This window comes from Rhinolophus ferrumequinum, chromosome X (genome assembly GCF_004115265.2).
Source record: "Rhinolophus ferrumequinum isolate MPI-CBG mRhiFer1 chromosome X, mRhiFer1_v1.p, whole genome shotgun sequence".
Taxonomy (NCBI): Eukaryota; Metazoa; Chordata; class Mammalia; order Chiroptera; family Rhinolophidae; genus Rhinolophus; species Rhinolophus ferrumequinum.
The window spans coordinates 112,189,095-112,212,965 of NC_046284.1; the positions used below are offsets into that span (position 1 = coordinate 112,189,095).

General features: G+C 40.0%; 1 protein-coding gene across 5 annotated transcripts in view; it reads left to right on the forward strand.

Annotated features, from left to right (window-relative positions):
- ADGRG2 (adhesion G protein-coupled receptor G2) overlaps nucleotides 1-23,871 on the forward strand; it is a 63,909-nt gene that overhangs the window by 31,205 nt on the left and 8,833 nt on the right. For all 5 annotated transcript variants that reach the window (XM_033106840.1, XM_033106847.1, XM_033106843.1 and 2 more), the window contains 17 exons: nucleotides 999-1,049; nucleotides 4,397-4,452; nucleotides 5,323-5,378; nucleotides 7,827-7,866; nucleotides 8,337-8,374; nucleotides 9,636-9,730; nucleotides 10,264-10,330; nucleotides 10,826-11,205; nucleotides 13,844-14,015; nucleotides 14,195-14,351; nucleotides 15,217-15,360; nucleotides 15,976-16,098; nucleotides 16,674-16,719; nucleotides 16,843-16,946; nucleotides 17,740-17,861; nucleotides 20,435-20,703; nucleotides 23,495-23,594. In XM_033106840.1, the coding sequence (XP_032962731.1) occupies nucleotides 999-1,049; nucleotides 4,397-4,452; nucleotides 5,323-5,378; nucleotides 7,827-7,866; nucleotides 8,337-8,374; nucleotides 9,636-9,730; nucleotides 10,264-10,330; nucleotides 10,826-11,205; nucleotides 13,844-14,015; nucleotides 14,195-14,351; nucleotides 15,217-15,360; nucleotides 15,976-16,098; nucleotides 16,674-16,719; nucleotides 16,843-16,946; nucleotides 17,740-17,861; nucleotides 20,435-20,703; nucleotides 23,495-23,594 (2,020 nt within the window). The remainder of the gene's footprint in view (nucleotides 1-998; nucleotides 1,050-4,396; nucleotides 4,453-5,322; nucleotides 5,379-7,826; nucleotides 7,867-8,336; nucleotides 8,375-9,635; nucleotides 9,731-10,263; nucleotides 10,331-10,825; nucleotides 11,206-13,843; nucleotides 14,016-14,194; nucleotides 14,352-15,216; nucleotides 15,361-15,975; nucleotides 16,099-16,673; nucleotides 16,720-16,842; nucleotides 16,947-17,739; nucleotides 17,862-20,434; nucleotides 20,704-23,494; nucleotides 23,595-23,871) is intronic.

Here is a 23,871-nt window from a genome sequence, read left to right on the forward strand (position 1 = left end):
TACAATGGAAATAAAATAGCAATCAGGCTTTGCATACATACTTCCAACCAAACCAGATCTAACAAGGGACCAAAATATTCCTTAATATAACAATCTCTTCCCCTTGGCAGTTTGCTTAGTACATTATCAGTACTTGAGCCTCACTACAGATTTCTTATACTCTGCCAAAAAGATGAAATGAATGAAGGAAAAATTCCTAGAGTAGTCAACCTTGAGCTCTTTTCAAATCAAAGAGATGTGCTTCTTTCACCAAAGGTGAAAGTGCTTCTCACGTTAATATACATGAAGTTTTTTGTTCTAACGTGGCTTATTTCACCTCCCATTCATCTCTGCCTCCTGTGTACGCCTGTGTGGTCCGTTGTCCTGGCCATCATTCCATTTTGCCCTCACTGTAACGTTTTATTTACGAGCCAGTATCACTCATTAGATTGTAAGCTCGTTGAGGGCAGGGTCTATATCTGGAACTTCCCAAAGCCTGTAGAATATGGTAGGCACTCAGCAAATATTTTTTGAATTTTGTAATATTTGCTCATGTGAAATGATATCATGACACTGATGTTATTTCATAATACATTTGCATAAGGAGCAAAGACAAGCATTAAACTGCTCATGTTCTCCCCTACCCAGAAAGAAAGGAGAATCTTATGAGTTAGGGCTATTTCATTTAAAGCCTCTATGCCCAATTTGTATTCATAATGTTTTGTTTATACTGCACAGGAGAGGGATTAATTGAGAATGGGACAAAGAAATTTTAGGGAGGAGTAGGAGATCAAACACTGACATACTAAAGAATAGCAAAGAACCAAGTTCTACAGCTGACCAACTAAGAAATGAAAACTCTCATTCCTTCAGTCTTTATGGAATTCATCCAACCAATTATATCCAACTTATATTTTTGGTCCACATTTGATGCCTAAATTTGTGAATTCTCTTGACAATGTAGTACATAAGTGAAGGTGTTGACATGTTTAACCTGCTGGGTTGTCTTTTCTTTGCAGGAGTCAAACCGAGGAATATCTGCAATTTGTCATCTATTTGCAATGACTCAGGTTAGTTCTTGTGCACATTACATGTTACCAGATAAATTAGCTCCATAGAGAAAAATGGTTGTTTTTCTCCTGTTGAGTATGTGATGTGTGTCTCTTTGATCTCTGTCTCTTTTCATACCACCTGGCTACTGTGAGTACCAAATGAAAACAAAAGCAAATTTTAGATCTGGCTGAAACTATCTTCCCATTGTCTAGTGAGATGACAGATTAACTTCCTTAATATGAGAGCATGAAGCTCTACACTAAATATTTTTCACTATAGCTTTAAATCCATAACTAATACCCTTAGAGTTGATTCAGGAATATAATTAATAATGAACTTAATTACTGAAAGCCACTTCTTGTATGTAAATCCCTCAAACTTTTCCATAGGACCTTAAGTATTATAGCTTAGAAACAGGATGTTGTCTTTTGCTAAAAACAAAACAAACCACTCTACTAAAATGTTGAAAACCTCACGTACACCTAGTTTAATTGGATGCAAATTTCAGTAGCGCCCATAGTGTATTTTGCCATTTCTAGCTAAGACTGTCCACTATTTTAAAAATTGAGTTGGAAATCTCTTGAGAACGTGCTATTTTTGAAATGAGAATATTTTCCCTTCTGCCATGGGCCAGAAGGAATGAAATAACCACTTTTCTCACATTGGTTTGGCTCTCTGGGCTCCCTTCCTTGTTAAAACCAATGAAAGCAAATGTGAAAAACAGAAAAACACGGTGTGGCATGTTAGAACTAGATCATAGCAAGAGAGAAAAGGTAACAAAATATTTTATACTATTAAATCTTAGTAACTCCATTGATATAAAAAGAAATATTAGAGGAATATTTTCCTTTTATTCTGTTCTCTTTAATGTTTTAATAATTTGTTTGAAAAACACAGGAAACAATATCAAGTAAAATAAGTTAAGGTTGGATAGTTTAGAAAACAAGAAAACTTTCTGTTGAAAGATGGTCTCACAAACACTTTCTATTTGTGTGAGTGTGAGATTTGCTTATATGAACTTTCTGCTGTTGGTATGCTGGTAGAATATAGCAGAAAAATATTACCTGATTTTGATTAAAGAAAACAAACTTTGTTGGATACATTTCATTTTCATATATTGTATAACTCTCTTCTCTCCTCCTTCCCGCCTCTTTTACCCTTCTCTTTATTGAACTCTCCATAATTTCATTATTTTTTTGCTTCATCTATGTTTGGACTGGTGACTAATGTCTACTTTAGTGTTGTGTCTACATGATATTTGATAACTGTTTGAAAATTGAACATTTAGTAAAAACAACAACAACAACAACAACAACAACAACAAAAAAAAAAACTGGTCATCTTGAATAACAGATGCCAGAAAGCTGGTTGGAGTAATGTTTTCCCTAATTAAGTGATTGAATTGACCATTTGTTTTAGTGTCTGTTGAAAACAGCCTCATCAGGGGACCAACTCTTTTGGTACCAGAAATTCCATGACATCCTGCCAGAAACTATATAGAAACTTTCACTTTTTGCAGGTTCCAATCTAGGTTCATTAAGGGAAATGGAGGCTAGTGAAGAACCTTGGAGCTGACCAGGAAGAGTTAGGCTTAGGGTCAAAAAATGGTGGTTTCCCGGTTGCTCTGCTACCATTGTGCTCCCAGCACATTTATGAAACTCAACATGCCCTCAACAAGACTGAAGGATGAACTTAGAGACTAGAGAGATGACAGAGAGAAATTGTGGGTGTCAGCACATGCACACAGATTTTTTTCAAAAATGGATAAATAATTCCATGCATATATCAAGTATCTTTACTTTTAATAATTATGTACTGTATTAATTGAAATTTCAATATGTAAAAGTTCAAGTTCTCAGTAAAAAAAAGTTGCTGGGATAGATAAATCACTTACATCTCTGGTCGAGCAGCTTTGTTGGCCATTTCAAGTGGGAGGGCACCACTGGGAACTGAGCTGCAGGGATCATTTGTACTTTGGGGTGCAGTAAAAGAAGATGAGATGAGAAGGCTTTCAACCCTCTAGCTCAAACTACTGCTTATAGTCCAAATACAGCTTGCTACCTATTTTTGTAAATGAAGTTGTATTGGAACACAGCCACACCTATTCATTGATGCATTGTTTATGACTGCTTTGGCACTACAACCACAACGTTGAGTAGTTTCAACAGAGACCATATGACTCACAAAACCTCAAATATTTACTATCTATCTGATATTTCACAAAAGGGTTGGCTGACCCCTGCTGTAGTTCATGTGACATCCTTGCCTTTTTGCTGAAGAGGATTTTTTTTTTAAATCTCTAGATTATGAAGTGCACACAAGGTACTTCTGTTGAGGGACCTCTATTTTATTTGTTTCCAGATAGAGTAAAACCCCTCCAAGTATCCCCTGCAGGAAATAATGTGACTGAAATTGACTTCAGTATTTCCCAAAGTGAGCATTTTAAGAACAGGGTTTTCTGGCATTTCTGGCATGAAAGACAAAATGAGTTGTTCAACTGAAGAAAAAAATCTGCCCTCCACTCTATTCAGGTTTCAAAAGCAAAATCTCAACTTTGTTCCTGGGAAAGATACTGCATTTGGTAGCTGTATTTTCAGAAAGAGTAAAACAAAAACATCAGCAGGGAATAAATGAACTTGCATAAGGCTGCTAAACTGCTGAGAAACACTTTTCCCTCCCTCATCTATGTAACTGCAACTATAACAACTTAAAAAGATTTTTTTAAAACATTAACTTTAGAGCCCCAGTTTCCCCAGTTAGTATCTTTAACGGAAACAAAGTTCTGATGAGAAGCATGTATAGGGATAAAATTTCTTGACAAGGGAACAAGTGTTCTCTGCATTCCTACATGAAATTTATGGTTCATGTTTTCTGAAAATTATATTGAGCAACTTTCTGATAGAAAAGAAAGTAAATGTTAGGGAGACCACCTCAGGGAAGATGTAGATGCCTGATCACTGCACTGTACACCTGAAGCTGGAGCTGAACAATAATGAATGTCAACTACAATGTTATATATATAGTTACAAGAAGTGGAGTACAGCATTAGGAATAGAGACAGTGGAAATGTAATGGCTGTGCGATGTCAGAGGGATAGTGGATGGGGGGAGAGGGGTTATCACTGTGTGAGGGATAGAAATGATAAATGTCTAACTATTACATTGTTTTGTGCACCTGAAACTAAAAAAAAAAACCAAAAACAAAAACAAAACAAAACAAAAAAAAACTAAAAGAAAAAAGTCAATGTGACTACCAACAAAGAATTTGACAAAACTTTGTTTATAATTTGATCTTTTTCTGTGTTGTTTTAATCCTCAAGCTCTAAGAATACAAGTCTCATTTCTTTTTCAAAATTTGTTTTTAGCATTTTTTAGAGGTGAGATAATGTTTCAATATGACGAAGAAAGCAATGTTACCCAGGTAGGTTTTAAAGATTCTTCTTATTGCATTCTTTAAAAAATGAATTCACATTTAAAGCTTTGTTTAAGGTTGAGATTATTTATATGATATTTGGCATATTTACTTTTATAACCAAATTTAAATAAAATGTTATTGAATTCCTAGCTTTGTTAAGAAGGCTTGACCTCTTAATAATCATGGTGTTTTGTTAATTATATTTTAGTTTTCACTAGGTTTGTTGCTAAATAAGAATGTTTATATGATGCAATTCTATTACCAGTCAAAATTTATGATGTTGGAAACTCCTAACAACAAGAAATATTGTATGTAGTTAATCTAAGAATAGTCTTCTGAATCTGATCCTGTTCACTCTATGGGGGGTTAGGATACAGGAGTATCAGTCTTACATAACCTAGACTGGTTCAGAGGATCCCAGATAAATATGGTTTGTTCATTCAGTGACTATTTCCGGAGTAGTTACTATGTGCCAGGCAATGAACCAGGTTCTAGAAATGTAGTGAAGGCTGCTATCAAGTTTCCCTTTTTATGCTGGGATCTTTTACTTAAATCTGGGACTTTTTGTGTAGAGAGCTTTAATAGTGTTGTTTTGTGGGAATAACAAAAGACAGAATGGAGTAACAAAAGACAGAAATTAGCACATCACACTTGCTGATTCAGAATATTTTAAAAAGAAAACATAAAAATAAAAACTGGCTCAGTCAATATGGTTTTGATCATTTGCTAGATAGTATTCCATGCAGTTAGCATTCAAAGTCTTTAGGGTGTAGTTCTTTGGGTGGCCAACAAAGCTGAAGAACAATTTCTTGTTAAAGAGTGTAAAAAGACAAAACAATATTTGTTGTATTCTTAATGATTTTGTACTTTTAACAGAATCAAAATATGGCTAATGGCACCTTAACTGGAGTCCACTCTCTAAGTGAATTGAAGTGAGTAATCTGCTGTTTGATTTGAAACTTAAGACATCAACTCTGGAAAGATACTTGTTGAGCTCTATTTCTTCTGGAAGCTGAGACTAGGAAAGAGACAGACCCAAAGGATATAGAGAATTGGTTCTTGAGCTCTTTGTAAACTATAACCATAGTCGCTTGTCATCAGCTAATATTCCCATGAGGCTCTTCTCTTTGCTATGAAATTACGTAAGACTTCCATTTGAATTGGATTTGAGTTGTAATATGATACAGTAGCCAGCAATGTGGAAAGAAGAGTTAAAGGTAAGATTCCTTGTACACTATTTGTTCATAACGCATGAACAGAAGTGATTCAAAAGTCAGAGAGAGGTCTTTGTTAAGTAGACCTCAGCTTACAAGGACGAGCACAAGGAGAATTACATTACAAACAGATGCTATCAGTTAGACAATAGGACAAAATGTCAGCTAGCAGGTTGGCCTAGGCCAGGAGACAGTCTTAGCCTGTCACTGCGAGGGGAAACTCCATGGCTTTGCCCTCATGGCAGGGAAGCAGTGTCAAAGATGAAATTCATTAGTTCTCAAATGAAGTTTTTGTTAACTTTTGAACCAAATCCAAAAGCTCTGGGGAGTATCTGTGATGGCACTGAAGAGGAAAACCTTTCCTAGGTCAAAACAAAACAAAACTGTTCTTAAGGGTCATCCTTTCAATGAGCATTTAGCCTTGGCAACACCTAGGTGAAGAGGAACACCAGGATTCCAACCTGGGGAATATCCAAGTCCCCAGGGCTTTACTGAGTTGATGATGCAAAAAGTTAAAGTAGTGAGAACTGGGGTGGGTGGGGGTGATGGTCATTCCTTTGTGCCTATTTTTTGACCGCCTGATGAAAATCTAGCTTTTCCAACTATTCAAAGTATGTATGTGAAATAAAAAGCAGGAGATATCAGTGTCCTAGAAGGATATTTAGGGGGGCAATAATAGTGATAGGAAACATTTTTTAAACTCACAAATTTATAAATCGAACACAACTTAGCATGCTTGTAAGTAATTCATCTTAATTACTAGACTTAAAATATAGATGAGCTCATTTGAAAGCTACCAACCATTTGTTGAACACCTACTATATGCTGGGCCTTGGAGATACAAGTGGGGAGAAACCCAACTGTCTGAAATGTAAAACTGGGTCCAGAGCTGTGGTTCACAACCCTGGCTGCATATGAAAATCACTTGGGGAGCTTTAAAAGTCCTGATGCCCAGGCACACTCCATACCAATTAAATCAGTATTTGGGGTCTGAGATGCAGGCATCAGTATTTTTGAATGCTCCCCAGGTGGTTCCAGCATGAGACCATTTTGAGAATGGGGAGCCTGGTAGGAAAGACGCAGGATGAGAACAAATTATAACAATGCAGTACGATCCCTACAATGAAAGTGACAGGTATAGGGTACCAAAGACTGTTCTAAATATCTGAATATAGAGCAGGTCAGACCTGAGTGGAGGGGCCAATAAAACCCCCCAGGAAGAAGGTGGCCTCTGAGCACAGTTATAGAGGAGCAGCTCCTGCCAGCTGAGAAACTTGACTACTATTGCCACCATCTTTCTCTTCCCTCCAGACCTGCCCTGGAGCCATCTAGAACTAACTATTGCCCATTCATTTTGGAGCAGGGTTTCTCATCCTCAGCATTACTGACATTTGGGGCCTGATAGTTTTTTGTTATGTGGAATTGTCCTGTGCATTATACGTTGTGTAACAGATCCCTGGCCTCTAACCACTAGATGCCATTGGCATCCCAACCCCAACTGTGACCATCAAAAATGTCTTCGGATATTGCCAGATGTCCCCTGGCGGGCAGAGTCACCCAAGTTGAGAAACACTACATTAGAGTGACTTTTTAAACTAGATTTGTTTCATCCTTACCTCAAGTGAAGCTCTGCCACATTGAAGAAATAAAAGTGTTGTTGGAGTGCCATCAGAGGAGAGGAATGAGGGAAAGTCCTAAAGAGGAGTTGTGAGGAGGGGAAGGCAGGGCTGGAGAGTGCTAGCGGGCAGGCGGGGTCAGTTGGGGAGGGAATGAAGAAGAAATCAGACGCCCAGAGCCTCTGGGGTAAATGGCTGGCCCCTCTCAGAAATTCTGCCTCGGGCCAGACAGCTCTTCCTCTGGCCCTTTGCCAGAAGAAGCTGCCTGAGGTTTGCAGTAACCTAATGAATAACAAGATTGTTCAACCATAATTTCTATCTCGCTGTTGGCTAGAACCAATACAGCTTCTGTGTGGTTATTTTCCCTTGTCATATAAATAATTTATTTTTTGCACATAGCAACCTCTTATTATACCCAGTGTTCCTTCAAAGTGAACACTGCAAGCAATAAATACCACATGCTTAATGTATTTGCTAAAAATCTAATTTGTTTTGAATTTAACACCACCAATGGTCTCCTTCATGTCTATTTCTTTCATTCTATTAACAGACGATCAGAGCTCAACAAAACCCTGCAAACCCTAAGTGAGGTAATCATAGTACACCCTGTACCTTGTTTATAATTATTGTTATTTGGGGGAAAGCATGGAGTTCTGTATTTCTGGGGAGATATGTATTCAATTTCCCCCAAATTTGTCAAGTTAAAAGAGTGAATGGACTAGTTCCATTACTCCAAAAATCAAAACTAGGGGCAATGGATGGATATTACAAGGAGGTGTATTTTTTTTCATGTAAAACCAAAAGTTTCTTAAAACTAGGGCTCCAGGAGAATGAGCTCCCTTGTGCGGTAGTGAGCTCCCCGACACTACAGTTATCTAAGCAGAGCCTGTATAGCCTGAATAGCTTTGATCATATGTCAGGAATCTAGTAGGGATGTGAACTGGATGATCCCCAGGGATTCTTGTAGTTCTAAGATTCAGTGATGCTGTTGATTAATCCTGGGTTGTCTTGTCTGACATTTTCAACTATCAAAGTAACACATCTATTTTGTTTGTTTCAGACTTATTTTATAGTGTGTACTACAGAAGATGCTCAAAGGTCAGTTATTTTTAATACTTTGATAAATAGTATTAATACTCTACTCATGAGAAATAAAGTATTGAGGAACCTTAGATTGCAAATTCAAAGGTGTTCCTCTAAAATAAATACCTATTAATGACATTTTGGATATATGTATCTTTATTGTTCCAAAACACTTATCACTCTGTCACAACCATGTTCTCATTTCTTTATGAAGCACAGAGGGGTGGGTGGTGTCGGGCCACTGGTCTCTGGTTCTATAAGGCTAAGGATTATCAGGTCCTTAGCCCCAGGGGCCACCAATATGACCAAGAAATGGCTCACAGTGGTCCAGTCAGGGTGAGGGACAGTCAGAGAAGAAGGAACACAATATGGAGCTTGGGAGAAGAAGGGGAGACAGAAGGAAAAGATTGGCAAGAAAGAGAAAAAAAGAAATTGAAGTGTATGCATGGGTGAATCAGAGATTGCCCGACAATTATTTGAGGTTGCACAGATTCTCATTTTCAATTGTGTCCATTGGCTGTCCTGGCTGCATAAACCAACGGCTTGTAGATCAATAATCTCACTACCTGAACCTGGAGCATTCTGTGAGAGTAAGAGTCCTAGAAAATGACAGTTTCTACTCATCAAACTATTCATTGGTACAAATAATGGCAAGTCTTCCATGAAATTGCAGATCGAATCCCTATCCACTATATGTATTTAGTTCATGTCACTTACCTCTTTTTTGTTCTTTGCAACATTAACATTTTTTTTTTACCCAAACCAAGACTAAAGTAGAAAAGAAACAGAATGTCTTAAATTCCTAGTTATCTGATCATCTAGATTTAATCTCCAGAGAGACTTTGGATTTAAGAGACTTTGATGTTCATGTAGGCTGGTATTTGAAAGGGCTCCGATGATGGAAATTCAAATCCTACAGATGCCACACAAGTAGCTAGCTGGGGCTAAGACTAGCTGTCAAGATTCTTGTCTTTGCAGCCAAGTTTCACCGGAGCCTGTTCTCTGTGTGGGCAGGCAAAATGAATCATCAGCTGTGTGTGCTCAGAGGGTCTCTGGTTTGCAACCTCTGTGAATGTAAACCTCTGTAAATTTCTTGTCCTTTAAAGTCTTTTGGGTAAAATTCAGACCACAGTACGTAGGTCTTTACAAGCTTATTAAGGTAACATTGCAAGTTAACAGTCCCCTTTCCTCACTCTAAATTTAAAAAAGCAATTACAAATATGTAGGTAGATTTCCAATTTAGTAACATTCTGGTTGTATGTATTTTTCTTTATAGCACATTCAATTGTACATTCACAATAAAATTGAATAAGACAGTGAACATATGTGATATAATGGTGGCTTTGAAAAGAGTAAAGATTCGCCCGATAGGTAAGTTGTCTCTATCTTTACTGCTGTGTTCATCTTCACATGGCTTTGACGTGTTCTTTTTTAAATTGAAAATACAATTAATAAATTTACGTATGTTACAGCTGTCTGTTTTTGATTCTTTTGTCCTTGGGCAGTTTTTCGGGAGCTCTAAAAAGTGATTGTTCCTGCTTTCATGATAAAATTTTAGTATACTGTATTTGAAAACATGATAAACCCTGATGAGAAGGAGAAATCTATTGGGAATTTCCATGGCTTGCTGCTGGGATCTGTTTAATTCTGAATTCCTCTTCGGAGTTGCTGAAGAGCGATTGATATTGTGTGCATGTAACCCCCCCAAAATTATTCACTTGTTATTTTTGAACACCTCCTTTGTATATGTAACTGTCAATATAATGACATCCCATTTATTTTATCACCTGTTTTAGACAAATGCTCTTTAAATACAGTCAGTGTAAGAACTGTAATACTTGATGGATCTGAGCTTCTACTTACTCTTGACCATGCATTTTCTTCTTTCCTTTTGTCTCCTCCAGAACAGTGCTGCTGTTCTGTCAGAATACCCTGCCCTTCCTCCCCAGAAGAGTTAGAAAAACTGCAGTGGTATGTAGCAAACATGTGACCCTTTTCCTAAAAAAATAATAACATTTAATGGCTATGTTGGCTAAGGAACTTTGGAATTTTGACAGTGAATAAGGGCTTTCAATTTCAGCACTTCTCAAACGTTACTGCAAATATCAATTACTGAGGATCTTGTTAAAATGCAGATTCTGATCCAGTAGCTCTGGGTGGGGCCCGAGATCCTGCATTTCTGACAGGATCCCAAGAGAAGCCAGTGTTGCTGGTTCAGGGACTCCACTTTGAGTAGCATGGATCTAGACGACAGAGCAGTGGTTCTCAGCCCTGGCTGCATGTTGGAATCATCTGGGGAGTTTTAAAAACACCGATGCCTGCCTCCCACCCTCCGAGATTATGATGTCCTCGGTCTGGAGTGCAGCCCGAGCTTCCAGGTGGTGTGGGATGGTTGCCAGAGGAAGAGAGTCATCTCTCGGTAGCTCATTCATGTCTGATGTGCACTTCTCTGATTCTTTCCTTTAGTGACCTGCAGGATCCAGTTCTGTGTCATGCTGGTCATCCACGTGGCCCACCATTTTCTTCCGGCAGTTCCATCCCAGTTGCTCCTCTGGCCACCGTTCTTTCCCGGGTCTCCAGTGCCTTCTCTTTCGTTGAGCCTCTAGATCATCAGCCTGCCACCCAGAGCCTCACAGGAGTGATTCACCTCCCTCCTCCCCAGCCTTCAGCTCCCATAGCGTTTAGCCCTACCAGTGACATATTCTCCCAATCTGGAGTTCTCTCTTCCCCTGTGCTCCAAACTGATCTTTACCACACCCTGCCACTTGTGAAATCCTCACATCCCTCTCCCACCGTGTCTGCCCCTGTGAATGTCATCACGGCCAGCACACCGCCTGGCAAGACAGGTAAATAGCAGGCAGCAAGCTGCTTCTATGTTTGTTGTAATTCTGGCTACCTGACACGTAGCTGCCAGCCTGCCAAATCGAGATACAGTGGTACCTCGGTTTTCGAACGTCTCCGTTGATGAACATTTCGGTTTACGAACGCCGTAAATTTTATGGATCTATGGTATCATTAGATAGTAAAATTCATGCTAAATTTGCAGTTTTAGGGGTTGGTTTGAAAGGTCTGGAACGGATTAATCCATTTCGCATTACTTTCTATAGGGAGACCGCACCTCGGTTTTTGAACGTTTCAGAACTCGAACGGTCTTCCGGAACGGATTACGTTCGAAAACCGAGGTACCACTGTATCTATAATGAGATCCTGTTGAGCCTTTCTTTTTATGATGTCAGCTTGATTTCGAGAGCTTTCCTTCAGGCATTCATAGAACATAGATATGGCTGAGTGGAACTGTTTTGACTAAGAGTGGAGAAATAGCTCTGAGGCAAGCACAGATCTGATTTTATCAAGATGAATTATTTTATAGGTTTCTTTCTCCTACAAAAGGTATTTTGGGTCACTGTTTTCTCTGAAGAGAAAACTTTTGAACTGCTAAACGCAGTAACTCCGTTTAGGCGGAAGACAAAAGAAAAAATTGGTGTTCTTGAAAATCAGTCAGAGTGGCAGAACTGGGACTGGGCCAAGGTAGCCGTGAGCAGGGGGGAAACACTCAGAAGTCCCAGGCGTGGGTCTGCGTGGGCCCTCGCAGGCAGTGTGATCTGAGAGAAGCCATTTCGCTCCTCCTGACTCAGCCTGCACTACTCAAAGATGGAAATCATCACACTAACAGCACTAGGTAGAGAACAATGGCATACATAAGAATGCTTGGAAATTGCAAAGGGGTCCCAGGGCACGAAGTAGGTGTAGGGGTAAAGGATAAAGAAGGAAGGAAGCAGAAAGAAGTCTGGACACTCTCCAGGGTCTCAATTCAGTGAGTGAGGAGCAGGTCTCCTCTAGAATTTGGGATGGTCTGAGGCAAAGCCAAATTCTTCGTGACATGACATTGCAGCTCAGGTCGTGGTCCCTGCCTCCTCCCACACATGCCACCACCTCCCCTCAGGAGATTTAGAACTTCTGCCAAATGACTTGATATTTCTTCAAATTTGCACACAAATTGCACACACAAAAAGCAATTTTTTATAAATATGAACATTTTTAGGCCAAATAATAAATTTATTGGGACTCTAGTCAAGAGAAGGTTTAATGGCTGATGAAGAACAAAGTAAAATCGAAGTTCATTAGCCTGGGTCTAAAATGCCCACCTTTCCAAAGCTATCACCATTGACCCTGAGAATCAACCTAACAAGGCTACACAGAAAGGCCAGCTAACTGGCCTCTTGGAGCTGTGCTTCTATTCCCAGGACTTGGGTTTCAGGCAGTGAGACAACAGAAGCAGAGGGACACATGCATAAAAGATGTGTTAGAGTATTTACCTGGTAGCTAAAAGGTAGATAATATAACTAACTTAATGGTTCCACAAGAGAGGAATGCTGAAATATGACAGTGTCACAATGACTCACATAACACAGTGACTATTACACAGCCAGGCATAAGAACAGCTAAACAGAGACTTGGGGGTATTTTTCAAGTCTTGAGTGAAGTGAACATACAAAAAATAGTTTGCACACCATGTTTATAACAGTATGTTGTAACACATGGATAAAGATTAGAAAGGAATATGCAAAATAAGAAATAGGCTGTTAGATGGTAAAATTAAGAGACTTTTTTGTTAGACAGGTTTGTATCATTGTTTCCCAATTTTAAACACTATTAAAAATCAGGCTTACAGCTGGTAGTTCACCTATTAATTTTATAATACTCTCTTTCCCACAAAAAGTGCATCTAGTTACCCACATAAAATCCTGTACTCATAATATAAATTAAATACAGGTATATTTATGCTTGTATGAATATACACTAAATACACTGATGTGCTTTTACACTGTTTTAGTTAGGTTTCTTGAAGTATAATTTACATATAATAAAATTTATCCAGTTCTATGGATGGATGAAAATTTTATAGTTCTATGAGGCTGGATAAACACCCACAGTCATGTAACCACCATCACGAATATATAACACTTGCACTACCCCCAGAGTTCCCTCATGTCCCTTTGTAGTCAACACCCCTGCCCATTACCCCCAGCCCCTGGCCACCGCTGATCTGTTTTGTTTCCTTATACTGTATGTTCAGGTTTTCTAGAATGTCATATGAAGAGAATCATACAGTATATAGCCTTTTGAGCCTGGCTTTTTTCAGTTACCATAATACATTAGAGAATTGGAGACCCATCCGTGTTGTTGTATGTATCAGTAGCTCATTCCTTTTTATTACTGAATAATATAGTCCATTGTGTGGATGGACCAGTTTGTTTACCCATTCTCCAGTTGATGGACATTTGGGTGTTTCCAGTTTGGCACTATCATGAAAAAAAAGCCACTATAAACATTCATGAACAAATCTTCTTTTAAGACATGTTTTCATTTCCCTGGGGCAAATACCTAGGAATGGGTTTGCCAGGTCACAGAGCCTACGTATGTTTCTTTATTAGTGACTTTTTCCATTGTGTGTTCATCAAGTGATTTGGCTCTCTGTTATAGAAATTGTTCACACCAGCGGCATCAGTGTTTCTGATCTTGAGAAGCAAGTGTCTCAGATGGAGAAAGTTCTGTCCTTAGGCAGCCTGGAGCCTAACCTCGCGGAAGAAATGATAACCCAAGTCAGCAAACTCCTCCGTTCCCCACCGGCCTTGCTGGCCCCTCTGGCCCAAAGGTATGACTTAGCAAACTGACCCTCTAATGATAACGATGCTTCTTACATGATTAATTATAGCCAAGTATTTTCTCTCCCACTGTGGGGTTCATAATGATTTCAATTGCTACTCTGTATTCTGCTAGAATGGGGAAAACAAAGTGGGAGTGCTGAATCTGAACTGCCACTTATCTTTACAGATTGCTAAAAGTAGTGGATGACATTGGCTTACAGCTGAATTTTTCAACCAAGACCATAAGTCTAACCTCCCCTTCTTTGGCTCTGGCCGTGGTCAGAGTGAATGCCAGTAATTTCAACACAACTACCTTTGCTGCCCAGGACCCTGCCAATCTTCAGGTACATAATTTATTGTCGAAACAGCTTTTTCTTGTATATGATTATAGTCCCCATGTACTTCATGACTGAGGCAATTACTGCTTATAGACAGAGGTGATATTCAAAATATTTAACATCTACAACGAAGCACCACAGAATCTAAAAAAGGATATTACTGGTCTTGGACGGAGCAGGTTCTCAGAGGTCTTTGTTGTGCCCAGCGTTAAGCCTTTAGCAGCTGGATGGTGGGAGTTTGGGGAGGGTGAGGTGGTCGAAGTTTTCAGCGGAGAGTTCTAGGTAGTTGGGAGAGGGCAGGGACATCAGCTATTTATCAACCCATTCCAATATTTAAATAAGTGTTAGGACTACACTGGTGTGAATAGTGGTGCTGAATATCAATCCCGCTCCTAGTGTTTTCTATCTACCTATCCGAGGGACTGGGGGCTGGACAAGTAAAACCAAGTCTTGCCTTTTCATTTTTATAGTCTGCCCTTTACAAGTTTAGTGCATGTGGTTCTAGGAAGACTTTGCCCTAACAGGCCACCCAGTTGGTGTGTCGCTGCTGTGGTCTCCCTGGGGTCTGCAGTTACCTTGCATTTTCTTTTCTTTTCCCCCCGCTTTATGGAGATATCATTGACACATAATATTCTGCACTTCCTGTTTCTCTGTATCCTTAACATGTTTTCTTACCTGCTCCAAGGCCTCATCTCCTTATTATACATCCCCTCTAATTCCGTAGCAATCAGAGAAACAAGAAGAACCGATTATCTGGGCACCACAGATAAATGCTCCTACACGATCCTTCCTCTTACTTATTTGTGTTTTCCAACTCCTCCTTAGACTAGCCCCTAGAGAATATTCTTCTTATCGTTTACTTGATTTTCAGGTTTCTCTGGAAACTGAGGCTCCTGAGAATAGTATTGGCGTGATTACTCTGCCTTCATCGCTGATGAATAATTTACCGGCTAATGACGTAGAGCTAGCTTCCCGGGTTCAGTTCAACTTTTTTGAAACACCTGCCCTGTTTCAGGTAAAGTTGCCACTAACTGCTTTTGATTTAGGTTTTATTCGGGAGGGAGTTTTGTTATTTTTAATCCTCACATATTCTTAAGCCTGCTATAAGTCAAATGAAGTGCTGAAAAGGCACAGTTTATTTTTAAACAGGACCTAAGGATGCTAGTGACGATATATAACAGTAACTGACAGTTACCAATTGCCGAGCACTATCCTAAGTACTTAGAAATGTTAACTCTAATCCTCTCAACAGCTCCGTGAGGAAGGAACCGTTAAACTATTACCCCCATTTTACAGATGAGACCATGGAGGCACAGAGAGGTTAAGTAATTCGCTCAAGGATACACAGCTTAAATGGCTTAATGCGATATTCCTTTTAATATTCCTGAAGGTCCCGTTGTGTTAATCTGTGAAATTTAACTTGGTATTTAGAGCACTGTATAGTAGGGCAAGCTCTGCTTCTAATTATGGTCCTTGGGAAAGTCACTTTACTCCCTGCCCCTCAATTTCTGACCTAGGTTGTAAAATAAACAATATGGACTAAATAGTCCTCAGGGTCCCTTCCAGCTCTAAAACTCTCTGATAACATTTCATTTTTTCTTGCCATCTTGTTGATTCTTTGGTGTGCTAGGACCCTGCCTTGGAGAACCTCTCTCTGATCAGCTACGTCATATCGTCCAGTGTTGCGAACCTGACTGTCAAGAACCTGACAAGAAATGTGACGGTTATGTTAAAGCACATCGGCCAGAGCCAGGTGGGAGAGGCCTGTCTAGTCTGTTCACTGACCAGAAACACTTTGTGCGAACTATGCCAGTAAGACTTGGCCCCCAAAAAAAGAGACCCAGCAGAACCTTGAACTCAGTTAGGACAGTGTGTAAGACTAGAGTCACATCGTCACTCCGTTGGGTTTTAGCATGCCTAATAACTGACCACCTAATTTCCAAGAAGGAACAGTACAAAAGCAAGCGCTTATCAATTGTCGAATTGTAGCTCACTGAGATCTGTGGCTGCAGGTCTGATTCTCACCTCCAAAGAGAAAAACATCTCCCAGTTCAGTTCATGTTGTGCATCATCTATGATCTCACTACTCAAAGTGGGGTCTGCAGACTTGTAGGCCCCATCCCAGACCCAGGATCAGAATGTGCATTTTAGCAAGACCTCCTATGCACGATTGCTGAGTTTAAGAAGTGCTGACCTATGTGAGACTTGCTTGCTTCTAAGGAACAATTATGAGATTCTGCAGTTAAAAATATCAGGGTTTTTTTCAATTGCTTTTCAGTTTTTTCACTTCGGTACGTTAATTATTTGTAATGCATCTTTCTACTGCAGGATGACTTAACAGTGAGATGTGTATTTTGGGACTTGGGCAGAAACGGTAGGTTCTAGTCATACCTTTCACAAAGTCTGGAATGGGCAGGGAGGGGGAGAGTGGGGAGGAAGGGCGGTCATTGGTGCCATAGCCTTGCTGATAGGACAGATACTCTTTCCAATACCACAGGTGGCAGAGGAGGCTGGTCATCCGATGGCTGCTCTGTCAGAGACAGGAGGCTGAATGAAACCATCTGTACCTGCAGCCACCTTACAAGCTTCGGCGTCCTACTGGTAACATCCCCACACTACCTGGCCGTGGGTTATGGGTCTCAGGGGTAGCTGGGCACCATACCACCATGTCTAATCTGATGGATGACTTCAATATATCAGTAGCTATGATGCTGTGGCAAAGTTATAGACCAATAAAATTACTCTTCTAATAAGCAAATGCACTTGAAGGACAATGCGTGAACATGGACGTGTTTTGTCCCCATTCATTCTATTTTTACATTTAAGTTTTTTTCATTTAAATAGTTAGGAGGACTGGGGAATTCAGATTAAAATGGGTAATAAAAATTGTTTAGTTTGCAATGCTCTTTAAAATTTTTATACATCACCTTGACAGAAATTATCTTATTTATTAATCTCCCCAATAGTCCTGCAAGATAAGTAGAATGGGGCATTGTCATTTGAATGAAGTCAGAATTAAGACTCATTTGATGGGTAGTTGTCCACAGTCATATAACTAAGAAATATAAGAGCCAGAAGCCAAATTCAAGTCTTTAGGCTCCTAGCCCAGTGCTTCTCAAGTGCACCGCAATATGCTGATCAAGTACATGGGCTTTGGAGTCAGCCAAACCTGAATTTGGATCCTGGTTCCTCTACTTCACAGCTGTGTGACCATGGACAAATTACTTAACCTCTCTGGGCCTTGGTTTCATTACCTTTACTTGATGGCAATAATTTTGCCCACCTTGTAGGTTTGTTGAATGAACTATGGATGGGCACTTAGAACATTCAATCAATGTAAATCATGTCTCTTATTTAAAATATTTGATCTTGAAAACAATATTTTATTTTCTAGGACCTATCTCGAACATCCTTGCCACCGGCTCAGATGATGGCTCTGACGTTTATCACATATATTGGTTGTGGGCTTTCATCAATTTTTCTGTCAGTTACTCTTATAACCTACATAGCCTTTGAGTGAGTATCCGCAACTGGAAACTTGGATTATAGGATGCAGTACTCACCTCTATTGCCAAAATATATTAATTAAGTGAGCTCCTCAACCTACCTTATCCTATGCACCCACCTAGTCGGGCCACATATATGTAAAACTTCATGGGACTTTTTGGTTTATATACTTGCTTCCTTCCACTAGTCTGTCTATGCACTCTTTGAAGGCAGGGTTTGTGTCTTAATCACTTTTGTACCTAAAATGATGCCTGGTACTTAGTTGACATTAAATATGAAATGAAAGATGGATACAGACCCCAAAAACCAACAGCTTACAATCTGAATTAGACCATAGTTCCATGCACAGCATAAGAGCTACGTTTAACATATTACATTTCTAAATTATACCAAGCAAACACAAAAGATTAAATTCATTAACATATGTGGGTTGAAGAAAAAAGGGTGTAAAGCATCACTGAAAAATATAGATACTTGGTGAGCACAGCTTTGTAAATGAAAGCAAGTATGATATTCCAAATAACAGCACCTCCTTGGCTCATCAAAAGGGTCCCTTTGGTCACTTTTTTGGGGGAATTCCAACAAATTCTGTTGGAAAAGATGGAAATAGCCGCTTTTATTACATTAACTAAATAAAATAATATATAAGTTCTGAGATGTAGATTTTGGACACTGATCAGGAAATGCACAAATTTACTTTGAGTGCCAAACTTAGGGTCCAGCTGTGACTACAGATCTTCTACTGGACCTTTGAAAATATTATTGATAGACTAATTTACCATAGGGCCAGCCATTACTCAGAATGACTTCACCAGATCTAATTTCACACACATAAGCATGTACATGTCATTAATTAGCTGTATTTTCCTATGTCTGTTTCATTTAGCTATAGTTTAAACTCTTCTTTCCATGATCTCATTTTAACTAATAACATAATAGGGGACACTGGCTATATTTTGAAGATCTGAATATAGGAACCTATTATATAAGAAGCAGCAGCAATGCTTCTAGAAGTAGTTTGGGAGAAATAGGGGGTGGGTACTCAGTAGATTCCACTACAAACTATTTAAAAGGATGGGTCAACAGTCAGCATGTAAAAGGTTCCACAGAAATACAAACACAAATTTTCCTTATGGTTACCACAAATTATTCTGTTTAGATTTTTCGTTTGTTATTGTTATTGGTTTTAATGCCTACACACACACACACACACACACACACACACACACACACTCAAAGAGAGGAAATTTACACATATGCATAGTCCCTCTTTATCCATGGTTTTGCTCTCCATGGTTTCAGTTACCCACGGTCAACTACTGTCCAAATGGAAAATTCCAGAAATAAACAACCCATAAGTTTTCAACTGCACACCGTTCTGAGTGAGTAGCATGATGAAATCTCACGCCATCCTGCTCCATCCCGCCCAGGACGTGAACCACCCCTTTATCCTGCGTATCCATGCTGTATACACTACTTGCCCATCAGTCACTTAGGAGCTGTCTTGGTTATCACAGTGCTTGCGTTCAAGTCACCCTTATTTTACTTAATAATGGCCCCAAAGCACAAAAGCAGTGATGTTGGTAATTCAGATATGCCAAAGAGAAGCTGTAAAGTGCTTCCTTCAAATAAAAAGGCAACAGTTATTGACTTAATTAAGGCAAGAAAGAGGATGCTGAGGTTGCTGAGATCTACAGTAAGAAAGAATCTTCTATCCGTGAAATTATGACAAAGAAAAAAGAAACTTGTGCTAGTTTTGCTGTCGCACCTCAAGCTGCAAAAGTTACAGCCACAAGTGTATGATAACTATTTAGTTAAGGTGGAAAAGGCATTAAATTTATGGGTGGAAGACATGACCAGAAAATGTCTTCTGACTGATGGTAATATGTTGCACCAGAAAGCATTGAGCCTATTAAATGAAGACTTAAGCAAGGGATCCCCTGCAACGAGTGACACCAAGCCATGTAAGGGATGATTACCCAGACTCAGGAATAGGTTTGGACTGAAAAATATAAAAATCACGGGACAGAGAGAGACACTACATTCACATAATTTTTATTACAGTATATTGTTCTAATTGTTCTTTTATTATTATTGTTGTTAATCTCTTACTGTGCCTTTATAAACTTTAAAAACTTTATAAATTTATAAACTTTATCCTAAGTATGTATGTATAGGAAAAAACACAGTATATATAGCAGGCGTGTCCAAACTTTTTTCAACGGTTTTCACCAAGGGCCATATGCGGTAAAATACACACACAGCCGGGCCACTCACTCGAGGTGAAGTACGTATTGCCTCACCTGGTTTATTTAAGTAAACTAAATATATTTTGGAATTTGCTGCGGGCCAATTAACAATGGATTGCGGGCCGCAGTTGGCCCGCAGGCCATAGTTTGGACACCCCTGATATATAGGGTTCGGTACTATCCAGTTTCTGGGGGTCTTGGAATGTATTTCCCACAAATAAGGGGGGGCCATGATAGATATTTACCAAAGAATCAAAATAAATTGCTTAAAACTCAGATATGTGCACATAAGGAGAATGTGATGCTAATTCTTTTCTTGTCCTTTCCTTTTAGAAAGATCCGGAGAGATTACCCCTCCAAAATCCTCATTCAGCTTTGTGCAGCTCTGCTCCTGCTCAACCTGGTGTTCCTCTTAGACGCGTGGATTGCTCTCTATGACGTACGAGGCCTCTGCATCTCGGCGGCTGTATTTTTGCATTATTTTCTCTTGGTCTCATTTACATGGATGGGCCTGGAGGCATTTCATATGTATCTGGCTCTTGTCAAAGTGTTTAATACCTACATCCGGAAGTACATCCTTAAATTCTGCATTGTTGGTTGGGGTATGTATCATTTGCTTGCACATTGCCTCAGCTTTCTCTGCTTTTTCTCCAGTGTTTTGATTTTTAATCAGGTAGAGACAATGATGAAACAGGTCACACTGGCATTTTTCTAAAACAGCTTTATTCTCCTTCCATGTTGCACTGCCCAAAGAGTAACCCTGTCAAGTCTCTTTCTAGAACACCTGTATATTTCCCTTGGATTGGTTATGAATATAAAACTCTTTGAGATTAGGGCTATGAATCCTCTTTGTCCAGAACTGGGGCTGGCACACAGAAGGCGCTCAATAGATTGAACAAGTTAGCTGGACAATCATGGAGCCAAACTCTCAGGCCCTGCGCTCCCAGCTAGCCTCGCTCTGTTCTGGGCCTCCCGGATGTCACACACATGCATGATGGTATGCTCAGAAGGGCAGAGTGGGAGAACATACAGATAAAACCTAATGTAACTTCATGGCTACGCTGGCACAATATTTCAGATCATGCCACCTGCTGGTGGTGGGTCACAAAGTCTTAGACACCCCAAAGATCTTAAAGGTTTCTTCATTCAACTCCCCACCAAATGTAGGAGCCTCCTCAATTTGACTTACTCTGGATTAAAGATAATATAACCTCTGGTTGGACACTCCTATTATTGGGGGAGCTTATTGCCTCAGTTACAAAACAAAATTCAGTGGAGTACATTTTAAAGATCTTATTGGTGTTTTTCCAATGATTCATGAACCAGGCAGCATCCAATCTAGCAGATTGATTGGAGCTCCAAGGAGCTTTCCAAAATGAAAGATTTTTTATAGGCAGAAGGAAGCAGGAACAAGGAAGTTATACTAGACAAAAAAGCGGACTGATCATTGCAAAGTCCCTTTCCTTTAGGGGATGGCAGAGGCCTATCAGGCAGATGACCTAACTACCTAGTGCTGATAAGGCCATTCCTGATTGACTGGTATAAGTTTCCATTTCTGAGAGAGCCAAAACTGTAATTCAGTTAAGTCTCGATTTGGTGACATGGGGCTTAGCATAAGCAACTCCATTTGGGGCCTGTTGCCTTAGTTTTAATACTTTACAAGGCAACCAGTCACAGTTTTCTAAAGCTCTACAGTCCTGTTTTTCCATTAAACTCACTTGGCTCTCTGTTGGCATTTACCCAGTGGCCTAGGTTTTACTCTCTCAGGCAAAAAAATAATAAGCTAACATCTCTTCTGCCAAAGAGTCATTTAGACAATCTGCAAATAATATTAAGTTGGTGCAAAGGTAATTGCAGTTTTTGCAATTAGTTTTTGCCTTTGAACCTCAATGACTTTTGCACTGACCTAATGTACAACATTAAGTATAATGCCCCATTTTTCCATGTATTTTCACACAAGTAACCTCATGAAGTCAGTGAGGTTAGCAAGGCAGTTATTGCTAACTCCAGGTGAAGAAACCAACTCAGAGTGATGACCTGATTTATCCCAATTTACACAGCTCAAGAATAGCCAAGCCTGGCTTTCTGATTTCTTATGCGAATCCCTTCCACTGTATTACAGCTGCCATCCCTCCCAAAGTCTCCTCTTCCTCAGGCTAAATACTCCCTACACAACAGGACTGCAGACCTTTTACCACCCTTGTCACCCGCCTGTCATGATATCTTTGTGAAGAATAACAGAATACCACTTTCCAGAAAGATAAATCGCTTCTTCCCAGAAAAATAAGTCACTGCTTCTGACACTGGGCACAAATTCTGTCTTCTTTGTAGAATTCTGAGAGGTCAGATCCCCTCGTCAAAGACTAGCTCCACACCCCCAATACCTTATTTTTAGGAAAGTGTCTCCCTTTGGAAGTCATCACATGTCAGTGTCTCCAGGAAGTACGAATGTGAAAGAATTAAATGAAATATTACGTTAGATTGTAGCAGCATCCCAGCTTGGCTATGAGTGAATTGTGTTTTACATACCAGGGCCTTGAGATTTGGTGTCAGGCTGGTCTGTGTGGGGCCGAGTGGAGGCTGATGGGATGGAGGGGTGAGGACTCCTTCCCAGCCAAAAACCATTTTAACTGGGGGTGGGCGGGGGGAGTCTTCACACTGTGCCTCCTCTTAGTGGGAGTTCCTGTGGGCCCTTGAGAGAGCCAGCATAGTGGCAGTCACCACCCCCAAATCAACCAGGTCAGGCTCCTCAATCCATCAATGGGTTCCAGATAATCAGTCGAGGACTTCTGAGGTCACAGTGAAAGATTTGCCAGGAGTTGCTGGTAGTGCTAATAAGTCGATTATAACTCACATTTTGTTTACATTTTGGAGTCCTTCACTTTGCCTGCCACCTGACCCTTAAAATTCCATCCCAGGCATGTATAAGTTAAGGGTAACACTGGCTGCTGTAGTCAACAAACCCTGAAATCTCAGGAGAAGATAATTACTCACTCATGTGCAGTCCATTAGCAGGAGCAGACGGGTCTCTGGTCTTGCAGTTATTCGGAACTCAAGCTGCTGGAGACTCTGCTCTGCCTCATGACAGGGCTTCCAAGCTTTGCCCTGAATTTGGAGGGAAAGAGGGGAGGATCTCACAGGTTTTTATGGGACAAGCCTAGAGGTGGAGCAGATCGCATCTGTCCATAGCCTATTGGCCAACACCTAGTCATGTGGTCACACACCTAGCTGCAAGGGAGGCTGGGAGATGTGCCAAGGAGGAAGAGAAACCAGGTTTTGTGAACAGTTCACCAGTCCCTGCTGCCAGAAGAAAACAAACCATGACCTCTACTCTGTCTTCTCACCACCTTTGGTTATTAGAACTGTGTGTGACTGATGTTTCCTGTCTTCCAGGGGTACCAGCCATGGTTGTGACCATCGTCCTGACTATATCCCCAGATAACTACGGGCTTGGATCCTATGGGAAATTCCCTAGTGGCTCGCCCAATGACTTGTGAGTACAAAGCCCCAGAGGGAATGTTAAGTGAACTGGAAAAGAGAATTCTCCATGAAAGTGGAGAATATAATCAGCATATCAACTCCGGCTCTCAGCCTAATAAAATCCAGTAACATTTACAGAGCCTTTGCAGTCATATATGTAATGGGACAAACTAGTTGGAAAATGCCATGCTACTACTTAAGTATTAAAGAAAGCAAATTAGGAGAAAGTATTTTGAAAATACTTTTTTCAATTACAGTTGACATTCAACATTATTTTATATTAGTTTCAG